At 48.4% G+C, this 20223-nt stretch overlaps 9 protein-coding genes across 9 annotated transcripts; 4 read left to right on the plus strand and 5 right to left on the minus strand.

The window, feature by feature from the left end:
* Nucleotides 1-465: 465 nt before the first annotated feature.
* On the minus strand, nt 466-2779 carry N7517_001902 (aminotransferase-like domain-containing protein; the record flags this gene model as incomplete). The annotated part of the gene is made up of 8 exons (XM_056719632.1): nt 466-723; nt 788-1615; nt 1665-1741; nt 1799-1966; nt 2024-2066; nt 2122-2153; nt 2233-2269; nt 2369-2779. 8 exons carry the CDS (start codon nt 2777-2779, stop codon nt 466-468), a joined length of 1854 nt encoding a protein of 617 aa, XP_056583767.1.
* An 861-nt stretch (nt 2780-3640) lies between these two features.
* Nucleotides 3641-6024, minus strand: N7517_001903 (uncharacterized protein; the record flags this gene model as incomplete). The annotated part of the gene is made up of 4 exons (XM_056719633.1): nt 3641-5269; nt 5377-5499; nt 5567-5773; nt 5923-6024. 4 exons carry the CDS (start codon nt 6022-6024, stop codon nt 3641-3643), a joined length of 2061 nt encoding a protein of 686 aa, XP_056583768.1.
* A 1193-nt stretch (nt 6025-7217) lies between these two features.
* On the plus strand, nt 7218-8543 carry N7517_001904 (uncharacterized protein; the record flags this gene model as incomplete). Its single annotated transcript, XM_056719634.1, has 5 exons — nt 7218-7379; nt 7432-7539; nt 7591-7982; nt 8033-8097; nt 8146-8543. The coding sequence occupies 5 exons, from the start codon at nt 7218-7220 to the stop codon at nt 8541-8543; spliced, it is 1125 nt and encodes a 374-aa protein (XP_056583769.1).
* Nucleotides 8544-9160: 617 nt separating this feature from the next.
* N7517_001905 (T6SS phospholipase effector Tle1-like catalytic domain-containing protein) lies at nt 9161-11277 on the plus strand (the record flags this gene model as incomplete). The annotated part of the gene is made up of 2 exons (XM_056719635.1): nt 9161-9926; nt 10007-11277. The coding sequence occupies 2 exons, from the start codon at nt 9161-9163 to the stop codon at nt 11275-11277; spliced, it is 2037 nt and encodes a 678-aa protein (XP_056583770.1).
* A 641-nt stretch (nt 11278-11918) lies between these two features.
* N7517_001906 (IQ calmodulin-binding motif protein) lies at nt 11919-14096 on the plus strand (the record flags this gene model as incomplete). The annotated part of the gene is made up of 6 exons (XM_056719636.1): nt 11919-12170; nt 12233-12538; nt 12605-13115; nt 13165-13296; nt 13366-13758; nt 13822-14096. 6 exons carry the CDS (start codon nt 11919-11921, stop codon nt 14094-14096), a joined length of 1869 nt encoding a protein of 622 aa, XP_056583771.1.
* A 465-nt stretch (nt 14097-14561) lies between these two features.
* On the plus strand, nt 14562-16101 carry N7517_001907 (putative 2-methylcitrate dehydratase (PrpD); the record flags this gene model as incomplete). The annotated part of the gene is made up of 2 exons (XM_056719637.1): nt 14562-14892; nt 14963-16101. The coding sequence occupies 2 exons, from the start codon at nt 14562-14564 to the stop codon at nt 16099-16101; spliced, it is 1470 nt and encodes a 489-aa protein (XP_056583772.1).
* A 94-nt stretch (nt 16102-16195) lies between these two features.
* Nucleotides 16196-17634, minus strand: N7517_001908 (alpha-ketoacid dehydrogenase kinase family protein; the record flags this gene model as incomplete). The annotated part of the gene is made up of 2 exons (XM_056719638.1): nt 16196-17369; nt 17441-17634. 2 exons carry the CDS (start codon nt 17632-17634, stop codon nt 16196-16198), a joined length of 1368 nt encoding a protein of 455 aa, XP_056583773.1.
* A 489-nt stretch (nt 17635-18123) lies between these two features.
* Nucleotides 18124-18493, minus strand: N7517_001909 (uncharacterized protein; the record flags this gene model as incomplete). The annotated part of the gene is made up of 4 exons (XM_056719639.1): nt 18124-18211; nt 18267-18335; nt 18389-18429; nt 18479-18493. 4 exons carry the CDS (start codon nt 18491-18493, stop codon nt 18124-18126), a joined length of 213 nt encoding a protein of 70 aa, XP_056583774.1.
* A 491-nt stretch (nt 18494-18984) lies between these two features.
* On the minus strand, nt 18985-19973 carry N7517_001910 (urea carboxylase-associated family protein; the record flags this gene model as incomplete). The annotated part of the gene is made up of 2 exons (XM_056719640.1): nt 18985-19181; nt 19238-19973. 2 exons carry the CDS (start codon nt 19971-19973, stop codon nt 18985-18987), a joined length of 933 nt encoding a protein of 310 aa, XP_056583775.1.
* Nucleotides 19974-20223: the final 250 nt, after the last annotated feature.

Genomic DNA, 20223 nt, shown 5'->3' on the forward strand with positions numbered 1-20223 from the left:
ACGCGGTAGGTAGACGGCTGGCAGAAAGAAAAGCGGTATAAAAGGTCTACAATATAAGAATCCCCATTTTATATACTAAAATTTGGTCTGAATAAGAAAAAAAGCCAAGTTATTTCTCTCATAATAGCTAAGCTATATAGGCGATCAGCCGAGTCAGATACCGAGAACCAATCAGGTATCAGGGTTGACGTGCACACTCACACTAACATACATACACGGTTGATCTTTCGACTCGATATTGAATCTCGGGTAGAAGAGAGAACCGTATAATTGTTGACTAAATGAGTCAATAGATTGACCAAAAAGAGATATAACCGAGATTGAAATGTGTTCTCTGGAACACAACGCGAAACAACCCTTCTACAAAGCCGCGACACCTACCATCTAAAATCGCAAAACTATCCGTGTTAAATGCATCCTCTTTATAATAAAGAGATTCGTCAAGATCGTAGGCCAGGAACCAGTTTACAGGCCAAACTGCGCGCGGAGAGCCTCGGCGAAGCGCGAGATAGCTTCGTCAATCTTCTCTGACGAAGCAGCTGCGAAGGTCGCACGGAAGAACATCTTCTCCTCAACGGTGTCATGGTCGGGTTTGAACCAGCTGCCGCGGGAGAGAAGGACGCCTCCGTCCACAGCGGACAGGAAGATTTCTTCTTCAATAGCGGTACGAGTCTTACCCGCAGCAACGCCGGGGTGCTTGTGCCAATCGATTTCCATCCAGTGCTGGTTATCAAATTAGTATTATCTCAGGATGATAGGTGAGCGGGATAAGAAAGAGAAAACTTACGAACATGCCAGCCGCGGGGGCTTCCCAGTGAACGATTTCGCGGGGCAGGTGCTTCTCACAGGCGTGAACAAGCGAGTCACGACGAGCAGTGTACGACATGCGCAGGTTGATCAGCCAATCCAAGTACCCAGAGTGGCCCCAGTGCTCATCCAGAAGTTTGAAGAGCGCGATCTGGGCAATACCGCTAGGGTTCTGTGAGGAAACCTCGAAGGTACGGATGAAGCGCTCGATGATCTGCTCGGAAGCGACGATCCAGCCAACCCGAGAACCGGGCGAGATAACTTTGGAGAAGGACTCGAGGCGAACGACACGGCCATCAGTGTCCATGCTCAGGAACGAGGGGACAAGCGACTTGATGAACTCCTCGTGGGTGGAAGGAGGAGGCACTGGGGAGGCGTCCCCGCTGGTATAGGGCTGCATCTGCAGGAAATAGTAGGGTTCGTCCTCAACGATGATGAGATCGTGCCTCTGTGCGACCTTGTACACTGCGTGGCGGCGTTCTGCGGACTGGGTGGCACCGGTCGGGTTCTGTCCTGTCGGGATGGTGTATAGCACGTAAGGCTTGCGTGCACCCCGGGCGGCGACGTCCCAGTTGCTGAGAATTTCGTCCATTTTCTCTGGGATGAGACCTTGCTCGTCCATTGGGATGCCCACGGCCTTAATGCCCAAGGGGAAGGCGGTCTCGGCGGCGCTGGCGAAGGTATATTCCTCCATGAGGATGTAGTCTCCGCGCTCACAGAACACGCGGAGAGCAGTGTCCCAAGCATAAGTGCTGCCGGAGGTCAGGGTGCATTGCCAGTCAGAGTAGGGAGGGCTGTGAATGATCTGCTGTGGTTAGTCTCTGCTGAGAAAGAGAGACCTGGTGTTTAATACTTACTTCGGTGTGCTCTGTGACAAAACGAAGCAATGGCGCAGCTCCGGTAGCTTGTCCGTAGTTAAGGGCAATCTCCAAGTCTAAGGAATTGGATCAGTCAGGGCCATTTCTAATGCATGAAGAGAATGGGGACTCACCATAGGTGCTAGTTCCTTCCTGAATATCATGCTTTCCGGCACGGAGAACTGTGCCCGACTCTCGAGTAGCCTCCGGAGAGAATCCGGGGGCAGTGGGGACCTTAATATCCAAGTGCTCGAAGGGGAAATATTCAGGCGAGGGCAGTCCACCACCGAGGGAAATAAGACCTTAAGGACACAATTAGACCATGAATCGAAAAAAAAGAACATATTCCGAAGTATTACCTGGGGTTTTCAGGTAACGAGCGGCCGTCTTCAAAGTGGACGCCTAAGGTGAGCAGATTAGCAAGACTGGACTTCGCATTGCGCAATTGAGTGCGAACCTTGCGAGACTTGGCTTCGAGTGAAAAATGGTCTAGGGTCAAATGAAAGTAAGTAAAAGTGGAATTATGAAAACAAGTCGGTATAGATTCGGAAAGGATAGGTAGACATACGCTCAAACCGCTTAGCCTTGGGCTTAGTATAACAGATCTAATGGTCCCAGACGCCATATCAGCATTCTGCATCCTACAATTGAGTTCTTTCGCCCATATCCTCGCGACGCCTGTGCCCAATCTGGAATTACCATACCGGGCTCTTAAACATATCACTGCTGGATGCCGCGGCCACGCCGGTGGGGATCTTGGCCATCTTCTCTCTCCATGCTGGCACGCCATTGACGGTCAATGGATCCGGGATAGGGACAGCCGAGGTATCGGTGACGCCCACCAGGTTGACATCTAGGGATGCTGGACTCATATTGTGTTGGCGGTGTAAATGCGGAATGTGGAATCGGAGGGGTATGCCGGGGGGGGGGGGGGGGGGTTGTGCGGAGCGGTTATACAGCGGATGTGTAGTATTAACCTGGTATGTGAGCTGAGTAGCAAAGCAGGCTATATAAGAAAGAAAGAGGAAAGGTGCTACAAAAGTCAACTCGGCGAAAGCGGAGCGGAAGTTGATCTCTCTCCATCCCGAGATCTTTCTCCGAACCACATGACTCATTTTATAAGATAAGAGCAACATACGGAGTACGGAGTTTATGTGTTCATAGTATGTAGAGTTCAATTTTTAGGATTTCCCTATTATTGGAGTCAATGGCTATAGGTAAATTTCTGTTAATTTTATGCACTGACATGTCAAAGGGCGTGGGGTGCTTTCTAACTGGGATAGATTTATTCCGTAGGTATCTTTTACCTGTGTTTTGCATACAAAATATACATTGATGTCATACTTTCGCTTTTTACCATATCCATCAACATACATACTCTTATCACGCCTTTTTCGTCTTTTTTTCCTGATCTTCTTTTTAGATGTATATTTTTTAAAACCCTCATTATTGGTGTTGGAGCTAGGATATAGGTGAAATATGCACACAGCTCACATGTACGAGCAAAGGGGAAGTATATGTATACACTTCCATTTGTATTTTTGTATACTTATCTGAATTAGACAAAATGTTAACTACATATGTAACTAGCGCAAGAAGAAAGACGAAAAGTAGAAAGAAAAAAAAAAACGGGGTCACCGCAACTTCAGGTGCCATCCATGGATAGCATACAAGCCTGACGCTCTACCATTGACCTACGCTGGCTATTGTTGAATGGCTGTCTTTAATTATGTCAATCACCGAAGAGTGAGCAGCCCCCTCTAGGATTGCAAAATGATCCGTGTCTTTTGTATGGGACGTACAAAGGTACAGTACTACACACAATATCTAAATTTCGGAAGGTATACCGTATGACCTACAAGCCCAGGGGTCGGCTCCTAGGTTGCATCTTGTCAAATCAAAGGACCGAGTACTTTTCGACCTCTAAATTTCAAAGTACTCTAAAGTACCCCTTATACTCTCTGAATTCCATGCTCTCACGAGCTCTCTACATATTTGCCTGTGGTCCCGTCGAGCTGTGCTTCCAGCACCGCTGCCTTTCCACTCAGAACACTCTGGATAGCTTCTGGAAGCTTCTGGGCAAGCTCAGCGACAGTCGAGGCACGGCCAGCCCACAACTCACCACCTGCCGCGGCCTTGGCAATACCGGCATAATCTGGCGTAGGCGCAAAGGAAATATTGAGGTCTTCGTTTGTAGCACGAGAGCCGTCCCCTTCAGGGTGAACGAGCAGCATACTGCGTCTGGGGGCATTCCAGCCCTTGTTATTCAGCACGATTGTCAAAACGGGGATTCCGTAGCGCCGAGCGATCCAGTACACAGATCCAGGTACCGAGAAGAGGAATGTTCCATCACCAACAACCTGACAGACAAACTTTCCCTTCCCACGTCCACCATGCTGCATATCACTAGCAAGCTTGATCCCAAGTGCACCTCCACCAGACCAGCCGAGACCACCACCTCCACAGTTGATCCACGATTGGGGTTGGGTAGCTGAGACTTGATCCGCAACAAAGTGGGTCATGGTCACGGCTTCGATAGCCCAGATGGTATCAGCTGGAACGCCTTGGCGGACTTGCATCATGAGATAGTTAATATTCAAGGAGGCTTCGCTGCCGCCCTCCGGGACCACAGCCAGATCGGAGATCTCTTGTCGACGCTTTGTATACTCCTCGTTTCGGCGTTGGCCCATACTGATATTCTCCTTGGAGCTAATGAACTGTTGCAGATAGTCCTGCGAAGCAACGTAATCGTTGATTTGCTTGAGCGCCGTTGAAGCGTCGGCGCGGAATGCAGCCATCGAGTGAATATAGAAAACTGGAATCTGCTGCTTCAAAGGGTCGACATCAATGTGGATAATCTTGGCCGACGCAGATGGCTTGAACTGAGTAGGCACCCAAGGGACATCACAGTCTACCACAAGAATTAGATCGGATGCTCCCACCGCCTCGTGGCCTGGATATCTCAATCCCAACCATCCAGGGTGGTCAGCGGGGAAGCACATGTCGCTACCACCGGTGTCTAGCACACGGATTCCCTTAAAGCTATCTGCCAATGCAACCAGCTCAGTCACAGCTTGAGATTTCCTCCCAGAATATCCAGTAATAATAATAGGGCTCCTCGCAGCCGCAAGCTCAGATGCGATCAATTCAACGCCGGAGGCTGGCAGGGCAGCCGGTGCCACAGGACCCCAGACAGCCTGGTTCAGCTGGTACGGTTCGATATCCTCCTCCATAACCTCTCGCGCACCAGCGAGATACACAGGCCCCTGTGGGTCACTGGTTGCAAACTGCAAAGCGCGGTTGACAATCTGCTTAACATTCTTGCCGGACTTGATCTCACCCGTGTACCGACAATACTGGGAGACGATTTGCTTCTGATCCGGCACGTCTTGGATCCAGTGGATATATTCCGTGCGCGAACCTCGCATCTCACCCTCGATCGTGTAAGGTGATAGACCGGCAAAGATTAGAACCGGGGCACGTCCGCATGAGGCGTTGTGAACAGCTGCTCCGAGTCCTTGCGTGCCGACATCGACATGGACGATTACCGCTTGCGGCTTTCCGGTTAGTCGGGCGTAGCCGTCTGCCATGGACAGTGCCACCATCTAAAAAAGGCATTTCATCGTAAGTAGTGCTCTCATCCATACTACCCACTCTAACCGTAGTGCTGGCGCTACGCTTGGTGGGTCGCATAATACAATTGTTAACGTACCTCATTAGGGCAGGTGATGATTGTAGGGAATTGGTCTTTCTTTTCTTTCTGGCCCTTCACCATCGCCTCCAGGATGGATGGGTGGTCTGATCCCAAATTGACAAAGACATGACTGACGCCGCCCTGGGGTCGTCAGGGTTAGATTGGAATGTTTGCCGAGTAAAGCTGCTACTGTATATGTAGTACATACCTCCCAGAGGGCTTCGAAGAAAGCAAAAGAGGCCGTATAAACCCTTGTATCATATGAGCAAAAAGAACATTCCGCAATGTTTGTATGGAAGGCACTCCATACATAGCTGAGCTCTATGATACTATAAAAAGTTGAATAGTAGAAAGGATGTTTTTCGAGTCTCTGGATATATCTGAAGAGCAAGCCAGAGAAGAGAGGGGAAGCTTGCTAATAAAGATCAAGATCTGTGAAGCCTTGGATTGGGATCTCGGCCACAACTCCGAGGGCGGGGAGCCGAAGGAACACCGACTGCCTCTGAAGAATTCAATACATATATATTTCTCGGTTATACTTTATTCGAAAGGAACATCTCCGACCTTGAGTTCTCCTCTCCAGGTTTGGGCCAGTAGGTACGGCGATTCGTTGAACCGCGGTCGATCAGGCTCATGCCGGGAATCAGTCTCCGAACTAGATCTCATATTTGGTCTAGCTCCTTAAAGTAAGCAATGACTTTCACGTGGGCATAATCAACCTCCAAGTATATAAAATCTCATGCTTAGAGAAGGCTTAGCACACTACGGAGTAGGAGAGCGAGGAAAGAGGGTTCGGTTCAACCAAATGAGATCGATGACTATAATCCGAAAGAACCAGCCTATAGAAGATCATTTCAAAGTCAAGTTTGGATAAATTTGGAAAACTATAAGCCCTTTTATCTGATCTGTGACGCGACTTTATCTATGTACCCAAGGGGTCCGTACATTATATATATTGGATATTGTAAATCACCTTATTGTCCCCACTACTAACCCACAATACAATTTACGCAAGCCAGTCACTACAATGTACGGAGTACACTTTTCCCAATACAGCAGTGGATACATATAAGTAATACGAAATGGGAGTTTGGTTCAGGGGCTTCATGGTAAGAACATATTATGCTAGTATATTGCTCTTAGGACTAAATTATATGGCAACGGTGACCCCGTTGTACACAATAAAACTGCCGAAACACTGCAAGAAAAGATGGATAACCTTTGTTCCTTTGAAACCAAAAAACGCCCCCTTTCGAGACCACAAGATCTACCGAGCACATCGGAACCCGCTTTAGATTGCCCATATGCGATCTCGGCAAACAGTCCCTCATTTCGCTAGTTGGATAGATCACGGAAAGCCACATTAATTATTATTGGTCAATAACTTCTCGGCATCTCCGGTACATTCATGATCGAGGAATCCTGGGGCATTGATTTGGTGACACGCATGCATGGCGCACGGCTTTGGTTTCAAATAGGGCTAGGACGTGGGGGCTATACACACCTGTGCCGCTATAATCGCCTATGGTTCCTCTCAATCGATCTAGGCGCTGAACTGGGCGCTGGCGAACGATTCCATCAAAAATTTGGCCACTAACGCTTGTTTCGATGGATCCTTCGCTACGGAGTATCCGGGGATTTTGGTTAATCTTGAAAATATATGAAGTCTTGATCCCCTTATCGTAGACAGCTTCCGGCTCGGATAATTTTTCTTTTGTACTTTTTTTTCTTTTGGCTTTCTATTTTGGTCATATATCAGCAAATCTTTTTTCGATTACCCGCTTCAAAAGCGATTGAGAAATTTCGAATTGGAAGGGTAATGAATGAGTGACTGGGCCTTTCAGTAAAATTTAGGGAAAATGGGAGCCTCAATGCCCATCGTGGGCCGAAGTCTCGCTATCCTCATCGTCTCAATTGTGATGATGTCTATTTCCATTGTGACGGTTTCATTACGAAGTTTTGTACGACTGAATATCATCCGGGCGTTTGGCTGGGATGATGCTTTGATGGTTGCTGCTTTGGTATAGTGACCCTGTATGATGTGACGTGTGATAGAGTCCTAATTTGCCATAGATCCTGTTTATACTTTTGAATGTTTGCGGCATAATTGGAACAATGAATGGGGTAGGGCATACGCGTTCAGATTTTACCAGTACGGAGATTTATAAGAAAGCACTTATGGTATGTGGTATTTTATATTGGAAAATTTCCATTGCTGACTATCTTCTATAGTGGTGGTGGCTTGGTCAAATGCTCTACGTATGGGCCTCAGCAGTTGCGAAAATATCAATTGCCGTTGCGCTTCTCCGGTTGGCCGTCGAAAAATCTTACCGAGTGATACTTTGGAGCATCATTGTTATTGCCATTGCTATCGGACTTATGTTCTGGCTTGTGCTGCTCTTCCTCTGTAATCCGATCTCATACTTCTGGGAACGAGTGGATGCAACCAGCACGGGAACATGCTTGCCCATGTCCACAGTTTTGGATATCGCTTATTTTTACAGCTCTGTGACTATATGTTGTGATTTATCACTTGGTCTGTTACCAGCTTTCCTCGTCTGGAAACTGCAAATGAATACCCGGACGAAGTTTGCAGTAGGAGGAATCCTCGGGTTAGGGGCCGTGTACGTGATCTATCTGGCCATTCTGGAGATGAGTTCCTAACCATAAATAGTGCGGCTGTGGCAGTGATATGCCGACTTCCGTTTCTACGATTCTATCCCGATGATGATTTCCTTTGTATGTCAGCCAATCCATTACTTCAAGACAAAATCTAACATCCTCCAGACTCTACCTACCAAATCGCCATCTGGTCTCTTATTGAGACCGGTCTGGGAATTACTGCAGGCAGTCTCATCACTCTTCGACCTTTATTCCAATGGCTCCTGGATGCACATTCGACTCACAATCATAAGTCACCCCGGCAAGGGATGTATTCAAAGCCATACCGACTGTCCAGCTTGCCAAGTGAGGCCATCAGAGAATCACAAAACACGAGATACTGGCGCCCTGATGTCGACCCCGACAACAACAAGAGTACAGTTGTCGCAGTCTCATCACAGCGGAGAGATAAACTCAGTATTAGCAACAGCAGTCAGGAAGCTTTGTATCCCGAGCCGCTCTCGCCAAATCATGTCACGATACAGAAGACCTTTGTACAAACAGTGACAGAAGGAAATAAATAGAAAAATTTACAATGTACAACAAATATTATTGATTTATTTAGACCTCGGGGGTTTTAGCGCATTTGTACAGCCCCCCTCCGCCCCCTGATCAGGGTCACATAGTTACCCCGGCTTTTGGCACAAGCAATCTCGAAAAGTGCATCTCATGTATTTTTATCTCTGATGCGGCCCTCCCGGGAAAGTCCATGGCTACACCGCCTTGTCGCTGATCTTTGCATCCTGAAGATAAGGCTGAGCATGTGGGGCTGGCGCAGCTGGGGCCATCTGCATCGATGCCTGAGTGATTATTGGCTTGGCTATGGTAAGCTGAACCCGTGAAGTGCCTTCATCCCTGTAGCAGCTGAAGAGAACACGAACAATGTGGCACCTGGGTGACTCGAAATCGGGTTAGGCTTCCCAAGGTGGGCTTGGGGCACGTACAAGCGCGGGAGGCTTCATGCAGGTGGACAAATTAGATGATTCAAAGCGACCTCAAGATGGACCCTATTCGTGTAACAACACTAATAAAAACCTAGGCAAGGGTGTAGATAAAAATTATATAGATAGAGTCGTACCCACCTACTAGACTCTAATCAAATCCTCGCTCACAGCACATTAAACTCCATCGTACTTACACAATGTCTCTATGCTCCGATATTCATGAGCCACCATACATAGTTCGACAAAGAAGGGACTCAAAGGCCCAGCCAATCCGCAAGCGCATCATCATCTGCTGCGACGGAACATGGCAATCCGCCGTCTCAGGGCAGAAAAATGTCCCATCTAATGTGACACGTCTCTGCCGCGCTCTCAACAGTGTCGGAACCGACGAAGATGGGAACCAATGGCAACAAATAGTCTGGTACGATTCCGGAATTGGCACGACTTCAGGTCCTTTGGGAAAAAAGATCGAAGGCGCCATTGGCCTAGGTCTGGAAGGGAATGTTGTGGAAGCATATAACTTCTGTGTCCTGAACTACAGACCCGGTGACCAGATTATGTGTTTTGGTTTCTCTAGGGGTGCGTTCACGGCCCGGGCCATTGCCGGTTTGATCTCAGATATTGGTATTTGCTGTAAACAGGATTTGAACCGGTTTCCCGATCTCTGGAAGGTTTATAAGAAAAATAAGCCCGGCGAACGGTTCTATTGCAGTGATCTTTGGTTTGAGTGGATGGATGGGAAGGCTGATGAGAATCAAGGCGCTCAAGGCCAGACTTTCGTATTTGAAAAGCGTCCTGAGGGCGACTGGGCCCAGGAGGGGTCAAGGGATGTCGAAGTTGTTGGCGTCTTTGATACGGTCGGCGCTATTGGAATGCCTGAGGTACTGGGAATGAAGCTGCCATCGTGGATCTTATGGTGGTCGCCGCATAAGGATGGGTGGGAAAATGTCGGACTTTCACCTAGTAAGTATCCTGAATCGGCTCTATTCTCCTTGGCTCGGTGTGGTTTTATGCCGAGCACAATATTGACAAACGGTCCCCAGATGTCAAACATGCATTCCAGGCTTTGGCCCTCGATGAACACCGCAACGCTTTTTCGCCTACCCTGTGGTATCTCCACAAATTTGGAAATGTCACTTCGGAGCAGATACAAACCCAGAGGAGAATGGTTGATCAGAAAGCTCAAAAATGGGACGAGATCTTGCAAGGCGCGATCCGCCTCAAGGGCAGTGGCGGAGCTACTGACGAGGATGTGAACAACGCAGCTCGAAAGCTAAACGAGACCGCCAGAGCCTTAAACCAGGAGACTCGAAAGCTCATAAAGTTGGAAGACGACCATAAGCATCAGCGCCACCCCCGAACATTGAAACAAGTGTGGTTCCCCGGGTATCACATTAACATCGGTGGAGGCTCGAGTGAAACACTCCAAGATGAGGGTGACATGGAAGAAATGTCTAATATAACCTTCTACTGGATGCTGGATCAGATCAGACCCTACCTCTCGCTCAACGACGAGTCTCTCTCCGATGAAAGAGAAGAGAGAGAATACCACATGTCAACGCTTCTTGAAGATACAGTCAATGCTGAGCCCTTGGGAGGTTGGGCCCAACGCAAAGCTGCAGCAATAGCCTCAGTTTTCAAACCTTCCTCCACGTCCTCCGTCAAGTCTATGGAAAAGCGACGCAACTATGGATGGGGAACAGGCCCACTGGAAGACAGCTTTACGGCATTTTACTACGCCAACGGCTCGAAGAGACGCACGCCTGGAAGCTACGATCCCTTCGACAAAAATGGAAAGCTACTGGGGGAGACTTTTGAGTTTATTCATCCAGTGGTGGGATTTAGGGAGAAGCAGATCAAGGACTACACGCCGATTGGACCTAATGTCAAGTTTAACCGTCGGAAGGAGGTTGACGAGAAAGGTCAGCCTTGTTATGTCTATGATCTGGGAAATGCGCGCAAGCCCTTGCCCGAGTGGCGCTTAGGAGGAGTTGACTCTTATGAGAGGCTCGCCATCACCGGCAAGGCCGCATATGATTATGTCGACGAACTTGATGTATATTTGAAGACTGGAATCAAGAACCCCCGCCGGTCTATCTGGGGAACTCGAGATATTGACCTTGGGATTGAAGTGCCTGAAGTCACTGAGCCTGAAGCTGAAGCTACTGGACTCACAGCTGGGGGCCTGCAACCGGAGTTCACATCGGAGAAATCCCAACAGAGAAGTTTCCAATTGACCGGTTTTGGGACCAAAGGAATGCAATTGAGGAGCACAGAGATCTCATACACTGAGGAGACAGTAACTTTGATGTGATTGTGTTTTCAACAATGTGCGGAAAAGAATGTATTGGCAGGTGCATGCGGACGGAAACGAAAACAGTCCGTTGTTCCAGGGCTTTATAGTTTCTTTGTGCATAATTCATTTAATGTCTTTAATAATAATTACAAATTGATATCCATGCAATTCTGTGGTTGGTAGGTGATTTTTCTTATATGTGCATCCATGGCAGTCCAAGAGTGGATGGTAAAGATTGTAGAACTTCCAGATATCAAGCCCCTTTCTAATACCAGGAACAATAAACAATATGTTTATTTTGTGGGGTATGCATCCGACGTCATAGGGCTGAATATCAAGTTGAAAAAAACCTGGGCATTTAGAGAGCCAAGGCAAAGTTATTTAGGCACCACAATTCTTTTTCCATTTTGATTGAATTCCTCCATCTGGACCCATTTGTTCTCTCCCAAGCGTCTCAGAAGTGCCCCCCCCCCCCCCCCCCAGAAAGCTCGGCAGGGCTAAGTTCCCTACGTCATATCATGGATGGTATATTCCACCCGTGGAACTTTTCAGGAACATTGAACTGCTTTGAATTTGTTAAGCTGCTTGCTGCTACCTGCACTTTTTTTTTTGTTGAAATTATTTTAATTCAACCAAGTTCCAATCGAGTTCAGTACAAAATGGTATCACGCAAGGTGTACAATATGTGCCAAGGGCAGACAGTGACCTCAGAGTTAGCTCGTGAACCGTCGCAGTGTCCGCAAGAGGTTTTTCATGAGCTATTTGAGAGTCATCATGCGTCCCATGCGTACGATGGCGCGGAAGAATCAGATGTCAACAAAGTGTCAGAATGGGAAACGTTGAATGACTTGCAGAAAGCTCGCGCTTGCGGGAACTTTGGGTCTGTGGAAACGAGCGACCTATTTTTAAAGGTGAATTATTTTGCTATCTCACTCTCACCACTAGGAGAGAAGATCTAACACATGTCCACCAGGTCTATCATGACGCCCTATGTTGTTTAGAAAAGAACCCAATGTCTGGGGTTGTATCGCCCCAGTTGATGGGGAGCACAGGAGTTCTACCACTGACAATTGTCGCCCCATTACCTGATCTCTGTCGTCATTTAGCGAATTGTATCGTGCGCGCCGAACATGAAGTTTTTCTGGGTACCAATTTCTGGATCTACTCAGACTCATCGACATTAGTGACGAATGCCATTCGGGAACTTTCCAAACGAGCAGGAGAAAGGGGCCAAAAAGTAGTGATGAAAATGATCTATGATCGTGGAGATCCTCGCCAGGTGAGTGCTCTTACTTCTGATGTATATCGAATACGATCTGCAGACATGATTCTAATGAGCCCCTAGGCATGGGAAAATAGATTGAGTGTCCGCGAGGAACAATATGTCGGCGGAAAAGTGAAGCTACCTGCCGCGAGCGAGATCCCCAATGTTGATCTCCAAGTCATCAACTTCCACCGGCCTGTGTTTGGGACCTTCCATGCAAAATTCACCGTTATTGACCGGCGCATGGCTATCATACAGAGCAGCAATATTCAAGACAACGACAACCTTGAGATGCTAGCTCATATCGAGGGCCCGATTGTTGACTCTTTCTACGATACTGCTTTGCTATCGTGGGGAAAGCTTCTCGATCCCCCGTTCCCACTTCTGAATTCTCCAGCGAGGGATGCTCCGAGCCCATGCCACGAAGAAAGGAATGGAGTTTCTACAGAGAATGGAGACATAGCTCTGCCTGAGCATACTACCAACTCTCCAAATTATGATAGGGACTTTGAACAAGAGGCCCGGAGAGTCAACGGTTGTATTTACCCACAGGGCGACGAAACGCGCACACAGGCTGTCAGCCGTCATCTCAGTACGTGGAATATGTGCACTATTGATGACAATACCTAACAACTATACAGATACAACTATCCAGCCTAACACAACAGGCGATGCATCAGACAGCGACCAGGATAATATGTTCAACCCTTATATGGTCCTACCTCGCCACGAGCCCTTCGCAATGGCAGTAGTAAATAGGGAACCATATGGGTGTAAGTCTAAACCACGAAGATAATTTTCCTCGGAGTGCCGAGCATGAATCTAACTCTCAATTTCTCAAGCCCCAAATCACAGCAGCATCTACACCCCGCAAAACTCGGCGTGGCTGTCCGCAATCAATAACGCCCAGCATTCAATTTTCATTCAGACACCAAACATGAACGCTGAGCCTCTAATAGAACCCCTCATTAACGCTGTTCGCCGCGGCGTCGTGGTAACCTGCTATCTCTGCCTTGGTTATAACGACGCAGGCGAGCTCCTCCCGTTCCAGAATGGAACGAACGAAATGACTGCGAACAGGATGTACAACTCCCTCAATACCGATGAAGAGAAATCTCGCCTACGGGTATGCTATTATGTCGGCAAGGACCAGACTCGCCCCATTCATAATAGCTTCAAGAAGCGGAGTTGTCATATTAAGTTGATGATCGTCGATGAGCAGATTGCGATTCAAGGTAGGTCCCTAAAAATACTAGCGGAGAAGTATACTTTATCCAAGTATCTAACAACATTTTCAGGAAATGGAAACCTCGACACCCAGTCATTCTTCCACAGCCAGGAAGTCAATGTGCTCATTGACTCTAAGCTCGTTTGTCGTGCTTGGATAGAGTTGATCAATCGCAACCAAAATACTGCTAAATACGGCGCAGCAAGTAAGAAGGATGGCTGCTGGCATGATCCTGAGACCGACGAGATCCCGGCAGGCTCGATTGGGCCTGTACCGGGTCGGTTCAGTTGGGCTAAGGGAATTGTTGGCGCTGTACAGCGAGTGAGAGGTGTTGGCGGATTCTAAGAAGCTCATTTACTCATGTGCTTGCTTCTATCTTCGGACATTTTGGTATAGAGAGACTGCAAAACTATGCTAGAAATCTCTCATCGAGAATATATGATAGTATTATGGTCTATATAGCTTTTCCGAAGGACTAGAAATCGACGGGTCCGGTCTCTTCCCATCTCTAGCTGTACGATATGTACTGGGGTGAAAAAAAGATAGGAGGGTATAGTAATCGTAATGATAAACGCTCTCGCCGGGGTAAATTGTGACAGCGGACCAATGCTTATAGGGGGCGATTCGAAGAGGGTGACCTAGTTTTGGTACGACTATGATGCGACCAGATGATTCTAGGAAATCCACCGAGGACTTCTCCAACATGTACCCTGCACAAAATATTGCCAAAATCATCAATTTTTATTGTCTCCTCAAATTTACAACAAATCAGGCTTAGAGTAAGCCATTGAAACCTCCATCCATACAAAAATGTCTCGCCTGTACGACCAGCCAATAGTCGACATAGTAAACTATGTCTACCACCACACCCTCAACCAAGACGACGAAGCGATCTGGAGATGCGCACGGACAGCCCTGCTGGACGCAATGGGCTGCGCCATCGAGACAGCAGCAACGAGCATCGAATGTCGAAAGCTGCTCGGTCCCGTGATCGAGGGGACAGTCATGCTGGACGGGTTCAGGGTCCCAGGAACGGAGTTGCAGGTTGATCCCGTGAAGGGGGCTTTCGATCTGGGTGTCCTGATTCGGTACTTGGATCATAACGATGCGCTTGGTGGTGCGGAATGGGGACATCCTTCAGGTATGGTTTGTTGAAGATACGAGGGTGGGAATCGTGCCCGTGAGGTACTAATATATGGATTGCGTTTCAGATAATCTCGGTGCTGTACTCCCAGTCATGGATTGGCTGTCCCGTGCAAGTTTGTCTGGTCGCCGGGTTCATGACGGTCCGCCGTTGACGATGCAGACGCTGCTCATTGCGCTAGTCAAGGCATACGAGATACAGGGGTGTTACCAGATGCGGAACGCATTTAATGCTTATGGAATCGACCATGTGGTACTGGTCAAGTTGGCTTCTGCTGCTGTTGTCTGTTGGTTGCTTGGGATGTCAGATGAACAAGCTATGGCGACTATTTCTCATGTTTGGATGGATGGCCATCCGAAACGGGTGTACCGATCCGGCGAAAATACTATCCCGAGGAAAGGGTGGGCAGCAGGCGATGCGGCGAGAAGAGCTGTGCAGTTGGCTCTACTGGTACAGGAAGGCCAGGCTGGTTCGCCGGGGGCGTTGAGTGCGAAGCCATGGGGGTTTTGGGAGCGGACTTTTGGCGAGGCGGGATTTGTACTTCCACGACCATTTGGGTCATGGACAGTGCAGAATGTGCTGTTCAAAAGTATGCCGGTAGAAGGACATGCGATCTCGGCCGTGGAGGCAGCTGTTTTGCAAGCGCGTCAATTTCGACAGAGAGGGCTGTCCGATCCTCTCAAACAGATCGAGCGAATAGATCTGCGAACGACTGCTGCTGCCTTTTTGATCGTCAACAAACATGGGCCGCTGCACAACGCTGCTGATCGCGATCACTGCATTCAGTATGTGGTAGCCTTGGCTTTCTTGAAGGGTAGTCCGCCGGAGGCTGCGGACTATTTAGACAAAAGCCCGTGGGCGAATAGTGAGGAGCTTGAAGCCCTGCGAGAAAGAATCGTGGTGCAGTCGGATCCTAAGCTCACGGAACACTACTTGGATCTGGACAAGAAGAGTATTGGTGCAGGGATGACGGTCCATTTCACAGATGGGTCCTCGTTGCCTGAAATACTGATGGAGTATCCCGTAGGACATGCGCAGAATCCGAAAACACCAGCTGCGATACAAGATAAATTCTTCCAAAATATGGGGCTTATGTTCTCTGCAACAGAGATCGGTCGGATATTGGGTGCTGTTCAAAATCCAGATACTTTGATCTCGGATTTCACAGATTTGTTTATCCAGCCATCGGCCAAGGCAAGATGGTAGAAGGCAAAAGCTATTTGCAGGGGTCATGAGTTGCTTGTACTAGCCAAAAAGGATGATCTTGTTCAGGGTATCTAGTGCTGCCGTTCGCTTTTTCTCAATCGATTCTCCCAACTCCCTGCAGCGTCAAATAAACATCTGTCCCCCATCCCCACAAACTTTGCACCGCAATGCTGCCGCCGAAGTATTCAGCGTAGGCTCGACCGAGAGGCAGCCCATAACCAAGACCGGCAATACTACTGAGTTGGCCACCACTAGCAGAGATGGTGTTCAAGGCATCCATGTTACCGTTCTCTGAGCCCTGGTAGTCCATATCGGAGAAAGTCGTGAAGCTGTATGACCAGATATGGGGAAGAACCTCAGGCGGAATACCACCACCACGATCACGGATACGAATTGTGATACTCTGAGACGACGGAGCGGAGTACCCAATGGTTTCATTCTCATTGGCGCTGGAAAGCTCTGAATCAAGCTCAAAGCCAGCATCGGCGTCACCCGGAACCTTCGGCTCATGCCCGGGCACATCTGGAGCAGCAGCGATCGTCACCTCAATGGGCTCACGCTCATTCCCATTTTCAATAGTTGCCCGGAATGCGTTCTTCAACAGCTCCGTGATGATGTACTCCACATGTACAGGGATATGAGCAAAGGTGGCCTCAGGCTCACCTCCAATCTTCAAACGCGGTCGCACTCCGTACTTGAGCTCACAGATTTCTCCAACGAAATCCTCGCATAGCCGGATGATGCGTGCCGGCTGCAACGCCGTATCAATGACGCCGATATAGTTTGATGGAATTGAATTATTAGGAGCAGGTGCCTCAGTGGCATCGTCAAGGTTATCATTGATGGGCTGGGAGGCATAATGAAGAGCTAGATGCTGTTCTGCGATCAAGCGCGTACCGATACGCGCACGTAGATGCGTGTCTAAGAAGCTCGTCACATCGGCCGGGCTGACATATTTCCTGCACTCCAAAAACCCTCGGGCAAGGACGGGGATTGTATTTGTATGCGTTTGTACGAGGTCTGCCAGCACATCCCCGAACTGTTTCTCTTCTTCGAGAGTCGTGATGCGGCGCTGTTGATATGGTATGAGGGTCGATAGCGAATGGAGGTAGTTGTGGTAGATTTTGGAGACATGAGGGTTTGACACGACGATAAAAGGGAGGTTTCGTAAGGCTTGAATCCGAGAAGCCAGTCGGGCGGGGAGGAGGGAGAGTGTAAAGTTGGCGGATGCTAGAAGAGCCTCTTTGCTCAACGGCGGGCGGCCGTGTCTGAGGGATTGACATGAATTTAGCACGTTTTGATTCGACTTTGGTGTACCTTATGTGTAAACAAGACTGACTTTAGTAGGTCTGCAAGTGTCAATGGCCGACGGGGACTCGCAGCCAGCTGCGCAACATTGTCTTTGGCGACTTCAAACGGGCGACCAGCCCAGTTTTCACTCTGCGTGGATGATTGCCGAATAATGCGAGGCACAATCGGAAGGGCCCGGCATCCAGGCCGAAACGGCATAGCTCTAGGTATTGAGGCTGTCATTGTGAATTGTTATGAGATAGAGAGAGATAAGTGGGAGTTCACATTGAAACCTCGGGACGGAAGATCTGCATCGGCGGTGCGGATATCATCGGTCTAATGTTGCAGATCAACAGGGATCAAACTTCTAATCTTGCTATATTTCAAAGGTGTATTTACAGGAATTTCTACTCTCAGATGTTGCACAGTGCTCATTCAAGTTTAAATTCATACACACTGTGCACATAACTCAAACTGATAGTTGGATTCAGGAAAATTGCTCCATCTGTATGAATGCCTGTACCTCTTTTGGAAAATTCGGGTACTCATAAGATGTACATGGCATCGCGGATGAAATCAGATCGCGTAATTGGTATCAAGTCATCTCGCTGAAGCAAAACAAAAAAAAAGTAAAGAAAAAGAACCCCCAAATTTCGTGTTTCCATTCGGTCATAAATCGGAACATTCACAGCGACTGCAGTCTTCAGTCCTAGTCATGTTGACCGGGGACGTCTACTGGGTCTCCACTGCACCGTCCTGCTCAACGTGGACATGTTCAGTAGATTCGAAGGTTTGGACAGTGTCATCGGGGAACTCGACACTATTGATCCATATATTAGTATGCGCTTGACATAGATCGAACCAGCAACACTTACGTGAAGCCTTTGATGATGCTGTATTCATGTCTGATGACGCCGCCCTTCTCCCTGGCCGTGGCCTTGGCTCTAAGAAGATATGTTAGTATCAAGGTCTTGGAGATATTGGTAATGCGACCAACTTTTCCAGCTCCTCAACGGGAGCGTCGGCCTTCAGAGTGATCTAAAGAGATGTTAGCCCGAAAATTTTTTCGAAGAAAAGTCGAACTCACGTTGTAAAGAGGCATGGTGTTAGCGAGATATGTGTCAAAGTGGAAGTGGAGAAGGGAGAAAGAAAGAATTTATAGGGAGAGGGGGGCTGAGGGGGGTTGAGGCTACACTTTATTTTGGGGGAACCTTGGAAGGCGCCTGGAAGCAGGTACCTTCCAATCACCCTTTGTCTCTCCTTCTTGTACTATCCTATATATCCATGGATGTATATACTTGAAATGATTTGGTGTTACTTGATGTCGTGATCTATTGGTATCCTTGTCTGACATAGGCTTTTACGGTCTCTTTGAAAGCCGGGTTTTCCATATCCCTTACTAAAATGACCCTTTCCTATACAATTCTAATCCGGCCTACATCTGTTGTAAGGGGGGGGATCACTGTAATCACTGTAATCACTGTTGATGTAACAATGCGAGGCAATGACATCATATCCAAGAAACGCGGGGCAATATGTCTTGCATAGTATTCAACGCTTCTATAGACGACTCTATAATTTTACTTGATATCCTTAGACTCCAATGTAACCATCCTCTTCACGGGGGGGCATCTTCATCCCGTGCATTCCCTTGTACTTGGGGCTTTCTGGAGCCTTCCACCCCTCCAAGACCTTGTCATCTGCCAGTTGATATACCTCCACACCCAACGGACGACAAGTGGCTCCCATATCACCTTCCTTATCATCCCAACCCCAATTGGACAAATCACCTGAGAGTATTATTAGCATGAAAATGAGACAGTCGTGTATCATGAAGGTGCCATACCGCCAGGGCATGCAGATAGCGCGCAGAGAACATCCACTTCTGCAAAGAACTCAAAGTACTCGCCCGCCCTTGCAGGGGAGGTCTCCATGAAGTATTTTCCATCCTCATCCAACCCTGTCACCTGAAATACATTCAAGACATCATGAACATCTAGCTCCGTTAATCCATGAGAGACGACAGAGCGAGTCAAGTTCGAATGACAGTGAAAGTCAAAGGTCTCTCCGCCCATAAGCAAGTTCACGTAAGGATCGCATCGAGTCCCCATCAAATCATGCACCCGTCCTCCAAACTGCGTAGTCCCAAACACAACCTCTGGGTTGCGCTTCCCATCTGGTCCAAGCACGTCATGTAACTGCCCGCCACCCAGCGAGTCACCCGTGATTGTTACCAGGGGCCGCAGGTACGGCAGGTTCGACCACAGCCGATCACCCACCGAGACGTGGGAGGCGTGAATCTGTCGGGTACGCGCAGCCCACATCCGTTCTCGGGGGTTATTTGCGTTCCAGATGTTCAGGTCGCCCACCTGTGGCCCCTTCGGCGTGGTTAGACGGCAGATGTGGCCGGCGGGGACAATCCACGCTTGGGCGGAGTATGGTCTGATAGTGAATGATTCCTTTGAGATCCGTGCAGAGGGGGTGGATGCGGTTTCGGAGATTGACCGGTACAACTTCGAAGTTGCATGAACCCCCGAATCGGGCGGTGCTGTGTAAGCTGGGGGTGGCCGATGTGCAGACATTATATGCGGTTTGTGGGGTTGTATAGAAATTGGATGTCACACGAAATGATAGTAGACATGGAGCGAGAATGGATCCATAGAATACGGGGGAAGATATGGAGTACTTTATAGCTCTAGATTATCGGAGCCTTCCCGATGTCAACTCTTTCTGCCCCGCATGATAGCCAAGAAGGGAAATTACATCCTGCGATTTCTAAAGAAGTGCACGGTGCGAGATAGGAGCGCTATCGCACGGAACCTAGGGCCGTAG

The sequence above is a fragment of the Penicillium concentricum genome (assembly GCF_028827145.1).
Source record: "Penicillium concentricum strain IBT 3081 chromosome Unknown utg000001l_segment0_segment0, whole genome shotgun sequence".
Lineage (NCBI taxonomy): Eukaryota > Fungi > Ascomycota > Eurotiomycetes > Eurotiales > Aspergillaceae > Penicillium > Penicillium concentricum.